The sequence below is a fragment of the Cydia strobilella genome, chromosome 1 (assembly GCF_947568885.1).
Source record: "Cydia strobilella chromosome 1, ilCydStro3.1, whole genome shotgun sequence".
NCBI classification, from domain to species: domain Eukaryota; kingdom Metazoa; phylum Arthropoda; class Insecta; order Lepidoptera; family Tortricidae; genus Cydia; species Cydia strobilella.
The window spans coordinates 15,208,323-15,233,928 of record NC_086041.1 but is presented as its reverse complement, the minus strand read 5'-3'; the positions used below and the strand labels follow the sequence as shown (position 1 = coordinate 15,233,928).

Sequence of the window (25,606 nt, the reverse complement as noted above, 5' to 3'; positions counted from 1 at the left end):
CTGTTTATGACAAATGTCACAAATAATTGTTTGCTGATAGTGATAACTAGGAGAAAAAATGGAAAGGCCGAATAAAATTAAAATTTTGTCCCTTGCTGCCGTAACGGCAGATGAAGAGGCTGCTGCGGGCTCCTTAAGCAGCTTTGGACCTACGACGACAAATTTTTTGATTATTTTCATATGACCCAAGACTCTTTCGAAGCCATTCACGACAGGATTAAACACCGTTGATAACCACCACCAATAACTAGATTTGAGGAACCAATAACCAGCAAACATCGTCTGGCTCTCTGTTTAAGGTAAGATATACAATGCGTGTATTGTGTATAACAAATAAGTATAATAATGTGCCGAAGCATATATAAAGCTATTGAGAAGAAAGGAGATGATCGGTTCGCCATACAAATATAGTCCCCATTTTCCTCTCTAGATTATTACGAATATAGTTTTATAAAATTAGATGTTTATTAACAATAGCTATCTTCCTTCGCTCTACATCTAATTATACAAACATTATTTCCATAATATCAATATTCAATGAGGCAAATGGGAACTAGGTTTGTATAGAAACTACGGGGCGGTTGTCCAATTTCTTCTTATGTATATATTTAAAGTATCTTTTTATTCAATTCATCACCGTCAGAGAGATTCAGTAAATAGAGCTTCTTACTTCTTAAGGGGCCCACTGACTACCAGGCCGCCGGACGATATCAGCCTGTCAGTTAACCGCAAAAGGCCACACACTAACAGTTCTCTGTCAGTTTTTGGCCTCACGACTAACACGAACCGATAGTGTGGCGCCGCTCGACGATGAGAAAATGAGAAAATCAAAAAATAAAGTTTTTCTACCTATACCGTGTTACATATCAAATGAAACGTGATAGCTAGACAGTTGAAATTTTTTACAGATGATGTATTTCTGTTGTCGCTATAACAACAAATACTAAAAACAGAATAAAATAAATATATATTTAAGTGGGGCTCCCATACAACAAACGTGATTTTTTTGCCGTTTTTAGGGTTCAATACCTCAAAAGGAAAAAACGGAACCCTTATAGGATCACTCGTGCGTCTGTCTGACTGTCTATCTGTCTGTCTGTCTGTCACAGCCTATTTTCTCCTAAACGACTGGGCCAATTAAGTTGAAATTTGGTACACATATGTAGGTTTGTGACTCCTTTTTTGAATAACCCCATACTGTAGCCCCTCGGGAAAACTTCGACATGGGAGCTCATTCCACAGCCGCAGCGTCATATGTATATAAACTTATATTGACCGGGATATAGACCGTGATTACCTTTTGTAATAATACAATATTTTTTTTGTAATTTTGTAGTCTAGTGAAACTAACCGTGAATCATTCAAAACTCCAATATGTATATAAAAGTAAAATACAAAAACATACAAAAACAAAACAAAATACTTTTCATTTTTGTACCTTTCTATTGCTCTAGTGTAGTTGGTCTGAAGCAAAGGTCTGAAGTAAGACTAAAGGGTCTAACAAATAATAATAATATTTTGCGGGCTCTTTTCTTAAGCCTTTTTACTTATATACTTTTTACGACATTTACATATTTGATGCTGTCATGTTTTTCGAATAGCAAAATAAACATGTCAAGAGAGAAAATAGTGATCTTATGTTTAGAAAGATACCAAATGTATGAATAAATATGCAAGAACACTTTGAATGTAATGTATCGTGTTACCGCGCGGTCCGCGCGTCAGTAACATAACAACATAAGATGTACTAAGTAAGGTATTGGCTAATAGGTGTGATATGGTGTAGTGTAGTGCCGCTTGAATCAGCTTAGTATAGGAACCAGACGGACAGAGCTTCCTGCTTTCGCCTTTGTGAGACCTTAATACCTACATATTATTAGTATGCATTAGACTTGTCTTTCACGTATTATGTAAGAACGTAAAGCTTTATTGTGCACAGTGCGACCGGATATTTAAGACAAAATTCGGTTTTGCGAGCCATATACGTCTGTCCATCTGTCTGTCTGTCACCAGGCTGTATCTCATTAACCGTGATAGCTAGACAGTTGAAATTTTCACAGATGATGTATTTCTGTTGCCGCTATAACAACAAATACTAAAAAGTACGGAACCCTCGGTGCGCGAGTCCGACTCGCACTTAGCCGGTTTTTTTAAATATAGGAGGCAAACGAGCAGAGCCCATGAACAGAGGTCGTATCATAGGATTGGTAGATACATTAAATATTATTATTTACAAAGAAACAGCGTTATGTTAAGTAGAAGTTATTTTTTTGGGTTCCGTTCCCTCAAAAGGAAAAAAACGCAACCCTTATAGGATCACTCGTGCGTCTGTCTGTCTGTCTGTCTATCCGTCTGTCACAGCCTATTTTCTCCGAAACTACTGAACCGATTAAGCAGGATATATTTGAGCCCCAAATTAAAATTTTCGTTCGTCACTATGGACCAGATATACCTATAGAAAAACTGTTTTTTTTCTTATTATTACAAGTATTCTCACGGAGCCCCAACAGAGGCTTTGCGGAGCCCTAGGGGTCCGCGGAGCACACTTTGAGAATGCCTGATATAGACAACCAGATAGCCAAAATAATGTTACAGGTGCCCTCTAGTAGTATTAGGTATTGTGATAGGTACAATGAATGGTATAATAAACATTTTTTTTTTCATATATGTACCATGGACATTCCTCGATGGCATCAAGTTGCAACCGGAAAGCGATGATCACATGGCAAATCAAATCCTGAAGACCGTAGCAGCCACGTCTAAGCAGGATATATTCAATAAATGTTTATTCTTTGTTGTTTGATATATAACTAGTAGTTCGCCCCGGACCGGACTGAGAACTCGCGGTTTGAACAACAAGAAAACCTTTAACAATTATATATGTTTGCCGTAATGTAAACGCTGCAGCTTTACGGCTTGAGGGTTCAGGCCCCAAATTCACCAGGATCCCTAGAGGATCAGACTAGGGGATTCGTGTCATGCTACTCATGCTCCACAGCAGAACCACCTTAGCTTTAATGAATATATAGGAAATATCTATATAATGTCTAGTCTGTTCGGAAAGAGAAGAGTTGTGGAATGTATTGGGACCTATACATTCCACGACTCTTCTCTTTCCGCACAGACTCTTTACAATTCTAGACTAGTTTAAAAAATATCTATATTTATCACTAGTTTCGTTGTACGCTTTCTTATGTTTCAGCTGTAGAGCATACTCCATGGCAGAATTGTAGTTTAATATTGTTACACACGCAGTATGCCTGGTTTCATACTTTACAGTCAGGGCTATAACCGCGAACCACTTCATTTGTTCATCTATTTGCCTCTCTATCGATCTTATATATATCTGTGCGGAGGAGAGGCACATAGATGAAATTTTTATTTTGGATGTCTGGCGGCTCCCCTAAGGAAATTACGCGTTCCACGTCTTAGTCATTAATATTAAAAAAGAACAATAAAATATACGAAGAGTACTATTGTATTATTTCAGTAGTTAGTGCCTTTGGGTAATTTTAGACAGAAAATAGGCAAAACTCTGCATAGGTAGAGGGCGTCACTAGCACAATCACAGGGCCTACCGCGTAACCGGCGTAACACGACAATCGAAATTTCGGTCTGCCTGTATATCATTCTTGCATATTCGATCGACAGAGAGGCAGATAACAAAATTTCGATTATTGCGTTTCGCGGTAGGCCATCTGTTAACAAATTACCTTGTAAAAAACTGTTTAAGGCATAGTATGTATACGTTACTTACACGCTATGGTGTATAATACACGCAGTTAGCAATAAATATCCCTTTATGAGTAATACAATGAAATAATATGATGTTTGTACTCTTTGCAGGCAGGCATTTTCTGTCTGTAATGTTCTGCCGCCAGAGTGCAGCACTGGTGCACAATACTAACTCTTAAAGTAACTTATACATACTAGGCCTTCAACAGTTTTTTGACAAGTTTTCACTGACATTATACATCAAGGCCCACTGACACTCTATGATAGAGAAAGATAGTCCTATTGCGATTCCTATAAGAGGAAAGAGAAAATAGTGCAATGCTTTGTCCCTATCACCGACTGGGTAGCATCATATATAGGAGGCGATGGCGAAATACCGAATTTATAAGAGTGAAAGAGAAAAAATCCTATGCTGCCAAATTTTATATGAATATTCTTTCTTTTACCCCCGGTCGCTCGGTAGCGCGTTTATAACTACTTGTATATTATACTATGTCTATGATCAAGGCGGTTTGTTTCTCAGGTCTGTTTACAAGTGGCCTACCGCGAACCGCGAAAATCTAAATTTCTTTATCTGCCTCTCTATCGATTGAATAGGCAAGAGTGATAGAGAGGCAGAAACCGATTTTTTTATTGTGCTAATGACGCTCGCTACGCAAAGTTTTGTGTAATATTCCCTATTAACCTACATGTTCATTATTGAATTATTTTTACAAGCAGTAACATCAATAGGCATCTCATTTAATATAATCCGACTAAATTACATTTCAGCAACACCTCCATATTTCACAAAATAAATCAAGACATTATCTAACCTATATAATTTTGACGTATACATCCGAGTCGCCCGTGTTGGGACTTAGCTTTCATGTAGCAACACCTAACATTGAAAAGTAAATAATAAAGACTGCATGAATCTTAACGGATGACAGCGTTGTTTGGAAAATATTTATAGGTATTTATGAATTAGTTTTTTGTTGTAAATGTAAGGTATTTTAAATAGGAATTTTCCCTTATTTTAAATATTTATTACGTAAGAGTCAAATTAATACTTAGCTAAATCGCTTGTAATAAATCTTACGTAACGACATGTATACTTATTATATAATTTATTTCATTGTCTGTAATATGATATTCCAACTAGGTATATGTTTGAAACGGCAGTCTTTACTTCTTAAAACTCCGCTTCTTGAAAACATTTTTTATTTCAATGCAATTAAGTCAAAAAATGAACGGAAGTATTAAAATTGGCAAAAAAATTCTTAGGCAACTGGCTGTCTGGCGCTATCAACTATCTGAAGTAAAATGTAGAGCCAGTGTGACTAAAATAGATTATGGTAATGTGTTTTTTTAAAGAGATTGAAAGTCATTGTTGATTAACTTCTCTTTGCGCCAAGTAACATAAACCGACCAAGTAACGAATTAGCTAAACCATCATATTTAAGAAACAAATTTATGACGTTTTGCAACCTTCTTATTTTGGCAAATATATTCCGACACACCCGGGCATGTATATTGCGAAGGGTGGTATTTCATCTGTCCAATCTTGGTCCAACGTGTATTTGCGTTTCACATTTTGCTTAATGAGAGAGTGAGACGCAATGCACATTGGACACTGATCTTGAACAGTGGAATACCACCCCAAGAGAAGAATTGAGTCTCTGGCTTGTCAGGAGGCCCCGGGATGTCATGAACATAAACCGACCAATTAACGAATTAGCTAAACCATCATATTTAAGAAACAAATTTATGACGTTTTGCAACCTTTTTATTTTGGCAAATATATTCCGACACACCCGGGCATGCATATTGCGAAGGGTGGTATTCCATCTGTCCAATCTTGGTCCAACGTGTATTTGCGTTTCACATTTTGCTTAATGAGAGAGTGAGACGCAATGCACGTTGGACACAGATCTTCAACAAGTGGAATACCACCCCAAGAGCAATGGCTTGTCAGGAGGCTCCGGGATGTCAGGCCTTTGCACATAGCATGACCGGCCCGGGCCCGTACCGTGCCCGCACCGTCGCACTCCCGAGCCCCGGTCATGACGTAATGCTTTCCATAGAAAACAACGCGCCGGAAGCTCCGGCCCGGTCACGCCCCGGTCTAACGTGAGTCATCCTTTATTCTCCGTGCCGCGTCAGATATCAGATACTACACAGTGGTCCAACCAGCTTTTAGAGCCATTAATGTCACTAACATAAGTGTATGTATCCGAGGTCACTCCTAGAAAGTCTATGTCCGCACACTGCCATCTAACCTCCGCACAAAAGTCTAATAACTCCTTACCGAATCGTCTGCCCGGGTGAGCGTTGAAGTCCTCTAATATGAACACGGAGTCTATCTGACACTCTTCCACTATTGCCGCCATTTCACCTAGGCATTCCGTAAATTCGGTAAGAGTCTCCGCTGAATCGACGGGCATGTACACAGAGAACACTAAGAGCGAGCGATCCGATAACACTATCTTTACAGCACAGAGTCGCGCACTTTTACAATGCACAATCGAAACCGATGTAAATAAACAACGCCACAACAGTGCCACACCGCCGTGCGGCCTACCGCGTAAAATACCGGCTCCCGTATCCACCGCCGATTTCCCTGTGAACTCGAAATCGTCGTCAATGCCACCTAAAAATGGGATGTCCTCGGGTAACAGCCAGTGTTCCTGTATGGCTACTAGGTCAGCTGAGCGGCATAACTGCCTTACACATTCAACCGAACGAGTGATTGACCTACAATTAAAGCTTATAAGTTTAATGTTATCGTTTCCTCTATTAAGACCTTGATCTATTAAAATTATTACTATTATTTATCTTGTCATGCGCCTTTCCAGTACTATTCTCGTCTCGTAAAACATTGCCATGGTATTAAAACAACCTGTATACATATAACTTATGACTCTTATGAGCTTTATGACACTAAACGAAATAAAACTTATAATTTATCTAGATTTCTGGACTGCATCAGGTAGGTATCATATTAGGAAAAACTGTCTTTACTTAGTTTTAATAAATAACACTCACTGATATCTGTTACATCGTTCCACTTCATGATGACGTCGGTACAAAAATCACCTGAAACAAAAGAAAATGCATATAAACTATGGAAACTCCCGGAGGACATAAAGGTGCTCGAGGGCAATTTTTTTAAGCGTCGCCTGACGAACTGGCTTCTAGACCAGTGCTACTATAGCGTAAAGGAGTACCTCGACCGCGGTTCAGTTCTAGGATAAGAATTGATTTTCGTGCCTCTAGGTTAGAATTAGTTTTGAATGTATTATTATTTGTACAAAATGGACATTTTAATTATTAATTTGTATTAAGCTTCATTGATGTTATTTATTTTTATTATTTTTAAGATTGATTTGATTTGCACGCTTGCATGCAGGCAAGATACACAGTACATTTATAAATATGTAACATCCCATTACTGTATCTAAGCAAATAAATATTTCTGATTTCTGAAAAATTTAATAGGATTACGTTTTAATTTTATTGAGAAAGGGTAGGTGGTTAGCAGAAGTAGCGTAATTTTAATATTCGAAGGAGCGAGCGAAGCGAAGCGAAGTTGTTACATTCGACTTGGAACACGCGGCTGGCTAGGGGCACGTACCGGCATTTCGATGTTTTTAAGCTGAACTATCAGAGGATAGTTTGATGGACAATAGCTGAAGTAAATTTGTTCTAATTTAAATAGGGTAAACGTGTAGTTGAAGGCATTATATTTTAGTCGTTAAATTATGAGCAGGCTCGATCAAGGGGTTATTGAGCTAGAAGACCTTTGAAGGCTAATTACTAAGACTCCACTGTCCGTCTGTCTGTCTGTCCGTCTGTCTGTCACCAGGCTATATCTCATGGACCGTGATAGCTAGACAGCTGAAATTTTCACAGATGATGTATTTCTGTTGCCGCTATAAGAACAAACGGAACCCTCGGTGGGCAAGTACGACTCGCACTTGTCCGGTTTTTTTATATTTACCATTTTAAAATAATTAGCAAGATAAAAACGAAATAAAATAAACATAATATTTGACAAGAAACATTACGGCTTACCACAGATACAGTTTATTTTAATCTCTATGGTGGCTTAAATCTATCAGTTAAGGGACCGACAGACCTTGCAATAAATCGCACGCGACTTTCCACCCATTGCCGACTAAGTAGGTGCAAAAAATTCAATCGCTCTATCTATATAGTTTTTGGCAAACCGCGAGTTCTCAGTTCAGGGCGAACTACTAGTTTATAGCGTCAACCAAAAATTGAATACGGGAGTTTTTATCCCGAGTCTGTAAATGGAGTTCGGCTTTTTCGGCAAATATCAAAATAAAATAAAAAATCGTAAGTACATTACGAAATTTGACTATTTATTTTTCACCTCAGCAGTTCGAACAATGAAAGTGCGACTTTCCTCACTCCAGGGAGTAAAACAAAGTAGCTTTTTAATTTAGTGAAGGCCATGAACTGCCACTTCATACTTCGGGGTCTATTACAAATTCGAAATACATTTTAACCTTTAATATGTTCTCACTACTGAGGTGAAAAATTATATGTGTCACACGAGAGCAAAGTTATTTTACATCTCGTGTTTTTGAGTCCCTCGCTAGTCTCGCTACGCTCAAGATTCTAACTTACATTCACTCGCTTCGTTCGTGATTCAATTATAGAAACTTTCGCTTACTCGGTCTCGCTTTTTAATATTTTTTTCCTCTGTATTATTATTCTGTGTAATTCGAAATACATACATTTTAACCTTTAATATGTTCTCACTACTGAGATGTAAAATTATGACTTATTTGTGCAATACACGACAGCATTATTTTACACTCGCAAGAAAAACCAACTTTCCTCTCTTGTTGCACAAATAACTATTCACGTTGCTTGTAGGATACCGGGTAGATGTGTGCAATACACAAGAGCATTATTTTACACTCGCAAGAAAAACCAACTTTCCTCTCTTGTTGCGCAAATAACTATTCACGTTGCTTGTAGGATACCGGGTAGCCATCTCAGTGCATTTTTAACCGACTTCAAGATTTCAAAGGAGGAGGTTCTCAATTCGGTTGTATGTTTTTTTTTTTAATGTTTGTTACTCCATAACTCCGTCATTTCTGGACCAATTTTGAAAATTCTTTTTTTGATTGTAAGTATATACATACAGATTGATCCCGTTTTTGTCAAAAAGCAGTTCTGATGATGGGATCCATGAGGAATCGAGGGAACTCCTCAAATGTGAAAGGCATACATATAGTGATTTTTGTATTTTCATAAACAAATCCAGCACTTCCATTTTAAAAAGTGACATTTGGTGAAGTGGAACTGCTGATGATGATCAGAACCCAACTTTTCAATGACGCATAGTTCACGTAAAATATGTCTTAAAAACTTAAGTTGCTTAACAAACATAAAGAAGAGGACAAATCGCCAAACGTAAACTATGCGTCATTAAAGAGTTTCATTCTGATCATCATCAGCAGTTCCACTTCATCAAATGTCACGTGTCAAATGTTTTCTATGATTTGAAATAAAATGATAGGTTTACGTTACATTACGTCCCGCTTGTCACCGCCTTTATAGAAGAAGGACCACGTAGTGCGATAAGGATAAGAGTTTAGATATTGCAATGTTTCAAATGGTGGTTAAACTTCTGCGTATATATTATCTGCTACGACGATATTAGCATAGAATGAAATTTCGTTCAGCGTGAGAACGAACTTCACAATAGGAGCTCTAATTACAATGGAACGCCAGAGACTGCTGAAAAAAGTGCCATGTTGCATACAATGTGCAGCGTACGTTTGTGCAGCGGTCGCTGTTTAGTCAAACTAACTATTGGCACGCACGTTATATACGCACGCAAGCGCGTCGACGCTCAATAAACGATTTGATATACACACTACAGGGCCTAGAAAAATATCATCGCAAAATACATTAGCAAGCTAACGATTTAATATACTCGTATGTTTAAATAAACGCGAATATTCTGAATTAATCGCTCGGTCTACATTCAACAAAATTAAGGGAAACGATACAATCTAAATGTCATTAAACCATAGCGAAATTTAATCTGTTAAGCTCTAATAAAATAATTTTATAAGAGTACTAGGAGAGCAAACAGCGCTAAGCCGGCCTACATTCCCTGAATCTCTCAGATCGTCGGTCGCCGACCCGGCTTAACCCTCATTTGCTAATTCAGTTTAAAATTAAAACCCGAGGCAGTCACTGGGAGTTGAAATTTTAACAGAGATCTAATATATGCATGACACCGCTACTAAGCAAAACTAGACCGTTTATTCTTTGGTCCTTAACCCTTAAATGCATGATTTTTTTCTTTTTCCCCGAAATTAATGTGTCACATAATTGTTTTCACCTCAGCAGCTCGAATAAGCCTACTTTCGTCACTCCGTGGAGTGCGGAAAGTGCGACTTTCCTCACTCCAAGGAGTGAAACAAAGTAGCTTTTTAATTTAGTGAAGGCCATGAACTGCCACTTCACACTTCGGGGTCTATTACAAATTTTAACCTTTAATATGTTCTCACTACTGAAGTGAAAAATTATATGTGTCACATGAGAGCAAAGCTATTTTACATCTCGTGTTTTTGAGTCCCTCGCTACGCTCAAGATTCTAACTTAGAATCACTCGCTTCGTTCGTGATTCAATTATAGAATCTTTCGCTTACTCGGGACTCAAAATCAAAACTCGCAAGAAAAACCAACTTTCCTCTCTTGTTGCACAAATAACTATTGCTGATTCTTGCTTGCTTGAGTAAAAAATTGTTACATTGATTTTCACTGCAAAATCAGTGTTAGAAATAATAAATAATATGTATGTAAAATTTACATACACTGTAAATATATAATTACTAGCTGTTGCCGCGACTTCGTACGCGTGGATTTGTATGTTGGTGGTTATATATTCTACATGAGCATAATATAGAACATTATGCTTCAAAAGATATCAGTAGGGACGGTTAATCATTTGTTAATAATTATCAGGCATCGTAAACTGCGAGCGAAATCCATTGAAATGACGTATGACAACCAGTTACAACCCTAGGGTAGGGGGTAGGGTAGGGGGGTAGTACTTCAAGGGATTTCGCTCGCAGTTTACGATGCCTGATAATTTTATTATACAACGCATGAAATTTGTCTTTTGTAATAGATTCACGTTATTTGTATTGTCATTTGTAATAGATTCACTTTCAACCCCTTTTTAACCCTTTTAGGGGATGAATATTTAAAAACGCTTAAATTACTTTTCTTGTATTCTAATAATATGCCTTTATACAAAGATTTAATTCCCGCACTCAAAAAATATTTGATCTCTATACAAACTTTCAACTCCATTTTTGCCACCATGGGGGATGAATTTTCAATATTGCTGAAATAAGTTTTTTTCTCTTTTCATTATATATCTTTCTATGAAGTTTTAAGTGCCTAGCTTAAAATAAAATTAGGACCACGACTAACTTTCAACCCCTTTTTAACCACTTTAGGGGATGAATTTTAAAAAACGCTGAAATCACTTTTCTTGTATTCTAATAACATGCCTTTAAGTAAAGATTCAAGTCGCGCACTTAAAAAAATGTTTGACTTCCATACAAACTTTCTACCCCTTTTTCACCACCTTAAGGGATGAATTTTAAAAAAACGCTGAAATTAGCTTTCTTCTCTTTTAATGAAATACCTTTTTACGAAGTTTCACACTCTTAGCTTAAAATATAATTTGGACCCTATACAAACTTTCAACCTCTTTTTAACCCTTTTAAGGGAATGAATTTTTAAAAACGCTGAAATTACTTTTCTTGTATACTAATAATATGCCTTTGTACAAAGATTCAAGTTTCACACTCACAAAAATATTTGATCTCCATACAAACTTTCAACCCCTTTTTCACCACCTTGGGGGATGAATTTTTAAAAACGCTGAAATGAGTTTTCTTGTTTTTTTATAATAATGAATAAACATTTATATTATAAAATTTGAACCCCAAGACAAACTTTCATCCCCTTTTTTAACCCCCTTAGGGGTTGAATTTCCAAAAACGTCAATATTACTTTTTTTTGTAATTTGGCTTGGCACCGACTTCAAACATATCAGTTGGTAACGCATATACTTAAACACGGAACCCTAAAAAGGATAATATTTTATTTCATCCTTTTTGAAGTCGGTTTATCTTTTTTTTTATAAAAGTTTTTATTTTTCCATTTTTAGTTTTAAGACATTGTTAAGAGCGTGACGCATGAATGAAAAACATAATCATGTTTATCTGTAAATTCGTACTTTATTAAATAATCCGAATTTTCCTTGAGTCCGTCTGGGAAATCATTCCTGTAACTAAATCCATTCTCCGCCCCTCCACTGACCCAATCCCTCAAACCCCCCGATCACTCAACCTCACAGCACATCAACCCCTGATCACTGAACCCCTCGACCCTAAACCACCAACCCTTCAACCGCCATTCCCCGACCCCTAACCCCAGACCCCTTAACTCCTAACCCTAACCCCCAATCCCTTAACTCCCAACCCCTCAGTCCCCGACCCATCAACTCACCTCCCCTCAACCCCCAACCTCAAACCCCCCACACACTAATACCCTCTACCTTCACCTCCCTATCTCTTTGGTTGTTTCCAACACTACCTACATCAAAAATCATAATACACATACGAGGGAAGTTATCAGTAGCCTTACCACGAGTTTGACATTGATATATTCGCTATCGTGTGCGTGTAACTTACTGTTTATGCATCTCGCTCGTACTGGCGTATTAGTGTACAAAGTAAGTTACGAAGAATATTTAGTGCCAAACTCGTGGTTAGGCTACAGTTGCACTACATCAAATAGTTTTGGTGAGGAAATGCTTGAGTTACTTTAGAAAACACCGAAATTACCATACACGTGACTTTAAAAATTCAGTAATCGCTGAACATCCTACATTAAAAAAATCATCATCACTATCTTCAAAACAATCATCATCATCAGGTCCACTTCATCAAATTGGTTGTTTTCGAGAGAAAATGCTCAAGTTGCTTATGAAAACACCCAAATCACCATACATGTGCCTTTAAAAATTGAGGAGTTCCCTCAATTCCTCAGGGATCCCATCATCAGATCAGAACCAGATTAATATGGGCCAACTTGGAAGTAGCTCCTTTCGAACAAAAAAAGAATTACTCAAATCGGACCATGGGTCTCGGAATAATCGGTGAACATACATAAAAAAAAATAGCCACAACCGAATACAGAACCTCCTCCTATGAAATTGAAGTCTGTTAAAAAAGGGTTAACTACTCATGATTAGATAGAGATAAATTTTAGGGCATACGACGGAAGATTGCACGAGAACCACTGTTCACGTGCATTTTGTTTTTCAATACCTAATATGTAACAAAACATCAAAAAAAAATTTTTTTTTTTTTTTTTCATTTTTATTGTACTAACAGAAGAGAATGAAAAAGCATCAGGAATTCAGGAAAAAATATATCGATAACAACCTATTATAGACGGTATACATATACACATATTTATATAATATATAGATTCGTATCGATCATACATATATTTTCTATTATCGGTTTCTATGTATAATAAAACCGGTTCTAGCACGCCATCAAAGTAATCAAAATTTCAAAGTGATTGACAAGCAGAAAGGCCTTCTGTCTTATAAATAATAAACAAATAAATAACGATAGGACAAACCCGCCCGTGTAAACTCAAACCTAAGTCGTCTCAACCTCTCAATGATTTTGTCTTAATTAACCCATAGTTTGAACCAGTTAATTGAATTAGTACGAAACAGCTACGAGTAGTCCTAAACAACCATATGTTACACATTACTAATACCTAATAGGAGCAGCATATTTTGTATATTTCTATCAGCTAGCCAGATTTGACTATGTCGCTTGTAGACACGAAACATATCATTATTTCAGGTAATACTATGGCAAACTTGATGTTAGAAATCGGACAGGCTATACCTAATTACCTACTCAAATTACATACATTGATGTGTGCTATATTCAAAACTTCAAACCCCGGCTCGTACCAATGAGATTTTCGGAGCTTAATGCTTATGTATGAAATATCATATTTGATATTTACCAGTTGCTTCTTGGTGAAGGAAAACATAGTGAGGAAAGAACTAATCCCAATAAGACCTATAGTTTACCCTCTGGGTTGGAACGGACCCCAGGCTCCCATGAGCCGTGGCAAAATGCCGCGATAACGCGAGGAAGATGATAATGATGGTTCAGATATGACGGAGTTCTGAGCCCTGAGGTATAACACAAAAAAAACGGTTGAAATTTCAAGCCCAGCTTCATCTCAAAATCCTGTCCCGATTCTTGTCGTTATTTATGGAATGGGGAGTTAATTATCAGAATGGAAATCGTACAACAAATATATAAATAATTTTAATTACTTATATTATCCACCACTTTTTATGCAAAATAAAGACATTGATTGATTGATTGAAATCCATTTAAAACCAAAATTTTAATTGATTATCGTAAAAAAAGAAAAAACGTACTTAGAAAGAACACAGTGTTCTAGAGCAAAAACGTATTATTTTCTACACACTCTTTAGAACAACAACGACCCACTTTCAGAGCATGAGAAATGAAAAACCGGCCAAGTGCGAGTCGGACTCGTGCACGAAGGGTTCCGTACCATTACGCAAAAAAATCACGTTTGTTGTATGGGAGCCCCACTTAAATATTTATTTTATTTTGTTTTTAGTATTTGTTGTTATAGCGGCAACAGAAATACACCATCTGTAAAAACTTCAATTGTCTAGCTATCACCGTTCATGAGATACAGCCTGTTGACAGACAGACAGACGGACAGCGGAGTCTTAGTAATGGTCCCGTTTTTACCCTTTGGGTACGGAACCCTAAAAATGAGTACTTATTCATGTCTTTAGAATTCAGCATGTACAAATTAACATAAAAAAATTAAACAATAATTATAATATCTTTAGTATTGAAGGAGGAATATCGAATCAAAACTTAATAAAAATCGTTAATTATCGTATGGAGCACCTTCATAGTAATCCTCCGTTACACGACTATAACACGACTGACGATTGAATATATTGTCGCACAAAAAACTTGCTTGTAGATTTAATATCCTGTGTAAATAAAAGAAATGTAAGTAATATCTTAGACTGCTGAGTGCAGGTGCCGGCGAACATTTTCTAATACAAGACAAAACACTCGCTCGCAAAACAGAGCTCGAATCTAATGGTTGGTGTTGAGACATCTTGCCTTATCTACTCAATTATAAAATATAACGGGATGATTTGGCCATACTCATACATCGCTGCCAAATGTCGGGATTTCTGGCAGCCGTAGCTATACATAATATGGTTGAATATTAAAGAGAAGAAGAAGGAAGCGAGAGAGGTATGTCAGGATCGTAGCAAGTGGAAATCCGTGGTCCCTGCGTACCCCTCTGGGAAATAGGCGTGATTATATGTATGTATGTATTAAAAAGAAAGTGTTTTTAGAGAATAAGACCGTGGTTATAGTTAATTATCTTGCATTACAAAAATGGTAAAGTGCATAAAAGAAACGATTTTTTTATCGAAATTACTTAGTTTTTTTATTCTGACCTGTTTCATATAAATATTATCTTCTCTATTGAAATATAACCCCACTATGAACGTTTTTAGTCCATTTATCAGTATGTATCAATCTTTTCTTCTGTTGTTATATTGCGAAATAGGTACCTCTAACCTCTAATACCTTACAGACAAAATTAGTCAGCACTGGAATTAATAAGCCCATAATAAATAGCAAATATTAACAATCTAAAACACTCAGAAATGCAGAGGTAACTTATGAAAGCTAACAAACAGCTTAATAAAAAGTAACAAGTTCCAACCAAATCACTTGAGCAAGTTGCCTTAAAAGGAGTTGGCAGACCGGTTCTGCGAGAACACGTAACCGCAGCCTAAACAAACCGAATCAGATAATGCTACGCGCTTATTGAATATCGTAAATATCAAGTGGCCGTAGTTTTATTGACTATTTACTATTAAAAGGTCTCATCTCAAACAAGAATGTTTACCTATAAGACATGAACTGTAGGTAAAGGCAACTTCAACTATTAAGGGGACGCTTACCTAGCTCACGGCGAACGTAATCCACTATTAACAAATAATAGAATGCCGCGAGGGGCAGCGGCTCCTCGTCCCCTTAAAATTAAGTAATAGTTAGTACATTATGATACAAGTGTGCTAAGTTGGTCATTACACACGAGGCGACATTGTGCGCGCGAGCTGTAAGCGAGCGCGCAATAAGAAAGCCGATGTGTGTAATGACCAATGCACACGCGTTTCATACGACGTTTTTCAACACACTTGCGAGAAAAAAAAAGAAACTCATATTAATCAAATTTTAATAGTTAAAATAGTTAGTATTGTGTGTTTCATCTGTCATCATTTCATCGGCCGGGCCGCGCGCCGCGCAGGCGGTCGGGCGCGCCCGTGCCCGCCAGTCCGACCAATTAAAGAAGGCTCCCTTTCCATGCATATTATTAGCAATCAGTTACCTTCTTAACTCAGTCGGATAATATAATAAAAAAGCACGAGTGGAATAATACACTGAAAGAGCACGCATGTTTAATATCTAGGATTATGAGCCAAAAATCGGTGGAATAAAAACGTCGTTTTTAGCAAGTGTGTTGAAAATGTAACTTATGGAACACTACTAACATCTTTAACTCAACACTTGTGACTTGTGACGTAACAACTCCAGCTTACACAGATCTGGGGGCACGGCAGTGCCTCCGCCAAGTCGAGAAAAACAAAGAGGCACGGCCGTACCATCCTTTTCTCGAAGCCATTCAGGCCATTTTCGACGTCCTGTAATTTTGTGCTGGCTAAAGCTAGAACCCTAAATTTCCAGTGACATATAGGGCATGATATGGCTTACATATATTCCCAAGAACATTCAATTTGAACTATTAGTTTAAGAATTATTGCACGACAAAGTTCCTTATTACTTTTGTCACTGACACACTCACTCACTCACTCACCGATCATCATAATTCTAAGGTACTTCTAGCCAACCCACAAGCTTCAAATTTTAAACATAAGTAGTTTTTAGATTAACAAGCCATAAAAAACCTAAAAACATTGCAATATTAGTCACATTCTAAAGATTAAGGAACTGCATAAGTAAGTTTGTAGTCCCATATAAAAGAATGCTATTACAAAGTTACTTTTGCAGTTCCAACAAAGAATAAGTAAAGTAAAGGACTAAGATGCACGATGTGAGTATAAAGATGTGTATAATATGAGTATGGTATGACTATGAGTATGGTAAGGATATGAATATGGTATAGGTATGAGTGCGAGTAGGGTGTGGGATGGGGACTTAGGTATGAGTATTGTATGAATACAAGTATAGTTTGGTATGGCCATGAGTACCTATTGTATAGGTATGAGTACTAGTATGGTGTGCGACGGGTATGAGTATTGTATGAATACAAGTATAGTTTGGTATGGCCATGAGTACCTATTGTATAGGTATGAGTACTAGTATGGTGTGGGACGGGTATGAGTATTGTATGAATACAAGTATAGTTTGGTATGGCCATGAGTACCTATTGTATAGGTATGAGTACGAGTATGGTGTGGGACGGGTATGAGTATGAGCTTTGAGAAATGTGGTAGCTGACGTACAAGAAGTAGTACCCAAAAAGAAGGACTGCCTGCAAAAAGAGATGAGATCCCATCAAAAACATTACATGTAAAAATTTGCAAGTCTCGCAACGCAATTATTCTACTACAAATAGTTTTGAGATGTAATGTGATACCAAGTCGGTTATTTTAGTCAGTGCAGGGGGTGTTAAAACCGCATCAATATTAGATACCTTTAATTTTTAATACATATAATGACTTGGCAATCGCACATAATGCTATGCTCGTACTGTACCGTACTCCTAAATATGTGTAATGCTCAAGCTGCATGTGATTAGCGCTAGCGTTATGTTCAATTACAATTATTTTTAATAGTTGACGATGATCCTTATGTCATTATGCAGCCGTGCGATGGCCAAGTCATTATACGTATTACAAATTAAAAATATCATTAGATATCTAATATTGATGCGGTTTTAACACCCCCTGGCCCTGACTAAAATAACCAACTTGGTATCACATTACATCTCAAAACTTTTTTGTAGGTGAATTAAATAATTGCGTTGCGAAACTTGCATCTTTTTACATGTAATGTTTTTGATGGGATCTTTTAGACACAAGGTAGCTGACACAATCCTACGGGGATAAAAAGATGTAACTACTAATTGGTAATAAACGATTTCTCATTCTCATTGAAGTATTAAGCTTAAATCATCAAAACGATTTGTTCCTGTCGTAAGCTGTGGAGTTAGCAATAAAAATTCAATCCATGGATTCTAGTAAAATATTCCACGCATGCAACATTGTGGCGGACATTTACTTTCCCAGGCTGTTAGAACTAGTCTCGCCGTTTAATTTGGTTCATGTTTTTCGGATTGGTTAAACTCGATTAAATTGGCAACTCGGGTGCCAGGGCGTTACGTTTTTTTTTCGTGTTTTTGATTTATTTCATAACTGTCTTTACAATTTTATGTTTTAATTTATTTTATGCACTCCTGAGCTCCTGACACCATTTCGACAAAGTGAAGGTTAATTTAGTTAGATTTTGTTAGACTTAAATTTCTTTTTTAGTAAATATGAAATATACAACTTAAAGCAAAACAAAATAAAGGCTACTGCAAAAATACATATTCCTTAAATCGATAAGTGCTCTTACTCTTAGTCATGTTTTTTTTTACAATAAGAGTTCATATACATATGTATACTGACGTATACGAACCTAACCTTATTATAGTTGGTCAAATCAAATTGTCAGTAATAAGAACAAAAAAAACCGGCCAAGTCGAGTCGGACTCGTACTTTTTAGTATTTGTTGTTATACTGGCAACAAAAATACATCATCTGTGAAAATTTCAACTGTCTAGCTATCACGGTTTATGAGATACAGCCTGGTGACAGACAGACAGACAGACGGACAGCGGAGTCTTAGTAATAGGGTCTCGTTTTTACCCTTAGAGTACGGAACCCTAAAACTATACTCATCCTTTTCTTTTGGGTGCTAGTACTAGTGTAAGACAAAGATAGTAATGATTCTCTCTGTCTATGTTTGAAATGAGACAGTCCTTTGACAAACTTTATATAATAATTTCTTCTATATTTTTCAACTTATTACAACCGCCGTTATTTAATTTAAGTGATCTTTTGTCGGTGCAGTTCCCTCAGTCAGTTCTTCTTAATGTAAGTTATTTCACCTCTACGACTCCGATTCTACCTTTAGTTCCTTGATATTATCTAAATCACTTTTTTCGGCGTTTCATCTATAATCGTTATTTTATTTATTTTACGACTATTTTATTTATTTAGGAATCACCACTGCGCTGCGTAATACAAATATAGAAAAACTAGATAGATGCTTAGCTAACCAACTGACCACAATTCATAACTGGATTTTATTGCCCTTAGGTTTCATAAATCAGTGAAATATGACTAAATAAACTATGGATTTTTAATTCTTATAACTTCCAAACATTAGGTATTTAAACCTCATCGTAGTACTCAATAAAAATAATGCACTCGCATTTTAAATAATGCCGACAAGCAACCCGTGCAATATTCACAAGTTTCAGTTTATTAGCTCCCGATTTATGTTGATAACGAGCCCATATGAAACGCCAGTGCAATGACTGCCCAGATAACAACGATGTCAAACGCATTCTACATTTCAAATTTGGATTATTCGCCACAACCAGTTGGCAGCATTGAGATCCCTTTCTCAACGCCTCGTGTTTATCCTAGCAGTTGGCGGAGCTGCGTAACCTCCGCGACCTGGATTCAGTTCAGGGGTCAACGCCCGCTGCACTCACCTACGATGCGATACTATCGCCTAATGTAGATTTAGCAGCGAAAAGCGAAGCCTATGGATTAAGCATGGCTCGTTGCTTGATGCCTTTAGAATGGAAGCGAGGGTTCTTTAATTTGAAACATTTAAAACGAATTATTTACCTTGCGCCATTATAACTATAACTATTATAAGTTTGAATGACTACCTTTTTATAAGTTTTCTTTGGTCGAACCTGAACCTGCACCATATTTTACTAATGTTCTTATCTACACACATTCACACATATTATGGAAGGTATAGAAAGGACGCCAATCTCTTATGGCAGAGTTGTTGCAAAAGTGACCGCTTTCAGCTTTAAATAATAGTTCCTAATCTCTCCGGTGGCGCTAGTTAGGCTCTGGGACATGAGTATAACATGAACCATATAAGGCAACAAATAACCCGACCCAATTACGTAGGTTGTTTTTGGTAGTATTTCGGTGTATGGTGGCGCCGCCTAATTACTGTTTTTTGATGGACACTTTTCATACATAGAGATTTGGCTCCTTTATATAGTCTCCATGACACATATCATAAACTCTCTATGATGCCTTCAAAATCCGTAAATGATATGTTAGAACAAATTTCTTATCTGTGAAAATGTTGTAATGAGGGCTATCGTTTTTTTGCTCACCAGTTGGCGCCTCTGTTTATAGTGGTCCAAAAGACTAAAGAACAGCTGTCAGTCATTGAAGTGACAAGTGACAATTGACATTTCGAACTATGGAAAACATGGAGACTATATAAAGGAGCGTCCATCAAAAAACAGTAATTAGGCGGCGCCACCATACACCGAAATACTACCAAAAACAACCTACGTAATATGGTCGGGTTATTTGTTGCCTTGCATGGTTCATGTTATACTCATGTCCCAGAGCCTAACTAGCGCCACCGGAGAGATTAGGAACTATTATTTAAAGCTGAAAGCGGTCACTTGTGCAACAATTCTGCCATAAGAGATTGGCATCCTTTTTATACCATCCATAATGGAAAAGACCACCATCTACACTAGCGCCCCTAGCGGCGAATTCATACGCGTTAGCCCTCAATAATCTAAATCGATTTGGTAATGACCACGGTAATGACATTCAAATTTCGAACATCTCTGAACAAAAAGAATAATTTGATTTGACCTCTTTTGTAATTGAAATTGAAATCGTGTATTTTAGACCTTTTTCAGACGTTACATCCATAATGCGAGATGACGTTTTATTCGAAATTAAATGTCAATTGCATACAATTTATACAAATCTCGCGCGACACTTAGAAATGTAGTTAACTAGTAAAGATGGAGATTTCTATTTATTGGATCGACTACCTACTTTTGCGTAAAGTTGACTTACTATTATGCAAACTACGTCACCAGATGTCAGTATAAATTTCATTTTTTTTTACATTTATTTGGAGCATTGGCAACACGGCCATCAGCTCAAACATCAATACATCAGTACAAACTACAAACACATCCTTAACTACTTAGAAAAGAAATACACAAACAACTTAAAAACTACTAAAACACAAAACAAAAGGAAAAAAGTGTCACCTATAAGAGGCCGAAAGTATTTTTTAACTAAATCAAATATTACTATTAAATACAATTCAAAATGTCTTAATAGTTTCTGTACGGATGCTGGACATTTTTTGTCTTTCAATATATCACTACAAGTTCAAATAAACAGTAATCTCTGTAAATTAAAATAGGGGCAATTAAAAAATAAATGGTCTACATTACAACCTTCAGCGAGACAGAACTTACAAACAGAATTACTTGATAATTTTAACCTATAAAGATGAGCTGGGAAATGGCAATGGCCAAGACGCAGCCTGCACAAACTTTTAATAAACTCTCTACCTGAGTACACGCTACCTTTTTCGAACCAGGCTGAAGTTGACGGGTCAGGCTGAATCTCAGCCAGCCATTTCCCTTTGATAGTTCTGGCACTGATTAAAGAAGCATTCCACCGCTTTAGCATGATATCTTTAAGAGGTTTGAATTAATCCGAACGAGGAACTATAAAACTACAAATTTCAGAATTCACTGTGTGTTTAGCAAGAGAATCAACAATTTCATTGCCCAGTATACCTGAATGACCAGGAACCCAACAAAACTCTACATTGATTTTACATTTAAATAGATCATCAAATAGCTCTCGCATTTCATAAATTAAATAATTAACATTTGCTACAATTTGTTTTGATGAAAGACCTTGAAGGGCACTCATAGAATCAGATAAAATCAAAGTTGTGTGACGCAAAATCGTTACACTTAATATACATCAAGGCACAAATCATAGCTAGAATTTCGGCTGAATAAATTAAAAAAAGATTATTACAGGAAAATACTTTGCCTGATTTAATTGAAGAATCATAGAAAGCAAAGCTAGTGCGAGTATTGGTTTTAGACCCTTCAGTATAGATCTTAATATAATCAGACTTATCATTTAAAAACTCATAAAATTCATACTTAGATTTAAAATTAATTATAGTAACCGGAATATCTCTCATTAAGCAATGGTAGTTGTAAGTATAACAGGGCAAGAGATGGTACCAAAATACTGTATCTTGAAACTCAAAATTTTAAATATGTAATGATATTAAATTATAATTGGGAACAGTAAAATCCTCTAAATACCGACTCACAAGAACATTATCGGAACTGACTAAGGAAAGGCAAAATTTGTCAATAAGATAAGTTCTCCTTGTAAATAGTGGCGGAACACCAGACTCAACTTCTAAAGAATTTATAGGGGAAGACATCATGGCACCAGTGATAATACGTAAGGCTCTATTCTGTATGATATCCAGCCTTTTAGCAAATGACTAGATGTGTTAGCATAGTAGATGCATCCATAATCAAATTGACTACGAACAATAGAAATGTACAATGTTTTTAATATCTTAGGGTCAGAGCCCCAAATGACTCCGACTATTATGGACTGAAATATAATGTTTCCAAGACGGAGATGATGGTATTGGCGTCGGGTTCTGGGCCGGACAGCGTACCTGTGGTGTATTTAAATGGGTCGAAAATTAATGTTGTTAAGCGGTTCAAGTATTTAGGACATTTGTTGAAGGAACGGCTGCAGGACGACGATGATATTGAACGCGAGCGGAGGGCCCTCGCCGTCAGAGGCAACATGCTCGCTCGACGGTTTTCTAAGTGCAGCAAGGATGTAAAGACCACACTCTTCAAGGCGTACTGCTTAGGCATGTACACCTCTCAGCTGTGGATAACGTTCACGCAGAAGGCAATGAGCAGAATAAGAGTTCAGTACAATGACGCGTTCCGAGCTCTTATGCGGCTGCCGCGGTGCTGCAGCGCGTCGGGCATGTTCGCGGACGCGGGGGTCCCCGACTTTTTCGCGATAATTAGATCCCGCGTTGCCTCGTTCTGGAGGAGACTTCGCTGTTCCGACAACAAAATACTTGTGGCTGTTTCTGACGATATAAGGAGTCCGGTGTTTAAGCGCTGGATTTCTGTTCACATGGAAAATGACTGAACTAGATTTAGACTTATTTTTAACATAAATTTAAAAGTGGAAAAATTACTGCCTTGGGTGAGACTTGAACTCACGGCCTCTGGATCCAGAGGCCGTGAGTTCAAGTTTCACCCAAGGCAGTAATTTTTCCACTTTTAAATTTATTCTAAGCTTAATAGCATCGATCGCAGACGTTTCTGCTTGTTAAAAATTAATTTATTTTTAACATGACTGGCACCCCTTTACAGTGTCAATTAGTTCTTAAGTAGTATTTAATTTTGTACGCAATATGGGTAAATGCCTGAAATAAAAGTTTTTATTTATTATTTATTTATAATGACTTCAAGATATTTAAACGAAGCTCAGCTTCTTTACAAATATATTCTATGTGCTGGGTCCAAGATAATTCAGTCTAATATTATACCTAAGTATCGTTCAGAAGTACTATATGGTAACAGTGTTATTATAATAAACTTTAGGACGAAAAGGACAAGTATGACTAAAAATCATAACTGAACTTTTTCCTACATTAACTTCCAATTTAAGTTAATTATGAAGTAAATTGTATACAGTTAATAAACACTGATTCATTGTAGTCTCACCGGCTGAAATATCATCACAATCTAAATATAAAACTAAATCATCAGTGTAAAAGGAATACTTGACATACGTAAAGTCGACGAGGCTCAAAATAAACACTAAGGGAGAAATAACAGATCCTTGCGGAGTTCCTTTGAAAGTAGATTTAGGGCCATATAAATTGTTTTTTTATTTTAAGTGAGACACTACGGTCGTTTAAAAAATTGAAAATACAATACAGAACAGATCCAGGAACACCGAGGTTGTGTAAACTTTTAATTAAATAATCGTGATTAATGCTATCAAAGGCCCCTTTTACATCCAGAAAAACTGTTAAAATTAATTTATTATTCCTCATATTGTTATTGATATCACCTAATAAGCAACCCAAATTATACATAGTATTTTTGCCTTTACGAAAACCAAATTGAAATTCTGGGATCAAAGAATTATGTTCAATAAACCATTCAATCCGATTCTTTAACATAGTTTCAAATAACATAGCAAAACATGAAGTAAGAGAAATGGGTCGATAAGCATCTAAACTATTAGAATCCTTATTTGGTTTTAAAATAGGAACTACAAATTGAACTTTCCAGATAGGCGGAATTTCTTTATGTAACCAAAGTTGATTGTAAATACTAAGTAGAATTTTCTTTACATTAATAGGTAATTTTTTAATAACTGAGTATGGAATGAAATCAGGGCCAGGAGACGTGTTCTTTTTGTTTTCCAAAGAAGCTTCAAATTCATAATATTCAAAGGAGTTCACGATCCATCGAGATATTTCGGAGCCTTCAGAGGCAAAAAATAAATCTAAAGTATTACGATCAGGGTCAACGCAATTAGAAGAGGCAATTTTATCTAAAAAATCACGAGCATTAGATGGGTTGTCCAAAAATTTAGATCTTGTATTGTTATTGTTTAACTTGGCAAACTTAAATCTTTTAATATGGTCCCAAATACGTTGCAAAGGAGTCATTCGATTAAAAGAAGAACAAAGTTTAACCCAACACAATAGTTTTTGTTCGGAAATAATTCTTTTCTTTCTAGCATAAAATGATACAATTTATAGGCATGGTTGTATTCATTAAGAAGGTTGCATATCAAAGAATATAATCTCGTACGTCAAGACCTTTCTTTATTCCATCTTTATTCATAATGTTGTTACATGGTTGTTACCTGGAGAGATATGATTGATACGAACTTATTATTTCTTTATTAATTTTAAAGTGCATAGCAGAACAAAGTAAAATCGGAGCAAGCAAGCAAGCAGCATAATAAAACACGAGTAAAATTCAAATAGGGTAATTCCCAATAGTTTCAATGTTACAAATCCTGGAGGTTTAAAGCTTTAACGGTACTCAAGGCAATGCCGGGAGGCCGGCCTAGGCCTAGATATTAAATAGTACATTTCGATGCTAGTGCGGAAAGTATGTCATTACTTCACGAGTACCGAGATATACGCCTACGGCTCGTGGCAAGACTCGGGACGAGTGAAGAATGAAATTTCCGCACGTGTATCGAACGACGTTTTTTAATACAGTTGCGAAAAAATCAGAAAAACAACAAGTAAGGAATTCGAAACTTTTATATTATTAATTCTGTGACATCATTGACATTGACATTATGAAGAGGTGTTTTTTAGCTTTTATTCGACTAGAATGGATTTTGTTATTATTATTGAACCCACTTCAATGAGTTTTTTTTTCAAATGCATGTTCTATAAGACAGAAACAATTGTAAATATAAAACATTGTACTATTATTACCTAAATCCTCACACCCTAGCACCTAAATGGTCGCGTACTGTGCGGTTTAAGAGGAATTTCCTCCCGCGTACGCT

At 36.6% G+C, this 25,606-nt stretch overlaps 1 protein-coding gene across 2 annotated transcripts in view; it reads right to left on the bottom strand.

Moving 5' to 3' along the window:
- LOC134746508 (uncharacterized) overlaps nt 1–25,606 on the bottom strand; it is a 130,507-nt gene that overhangs the window by 65,109 nt on the left and 39,792 nt on the right. Inside the window, exon 3 of one of the 2 annotated variants that reach the window (XM_063680922.1) lies at nt 6,763–6,813. The exons of the other annotated variant lie outside the window; for it this stretch is intronic. Coding sequence (XP_063536992.1) covers nt 6,763–6,813 — 51 coding nt within the window. The remainder of the gene's footprint in view (nt 1–6,762; nt 6,814–25,606) is intronic. 2 annotated transcript variants of the gene reach the window in all.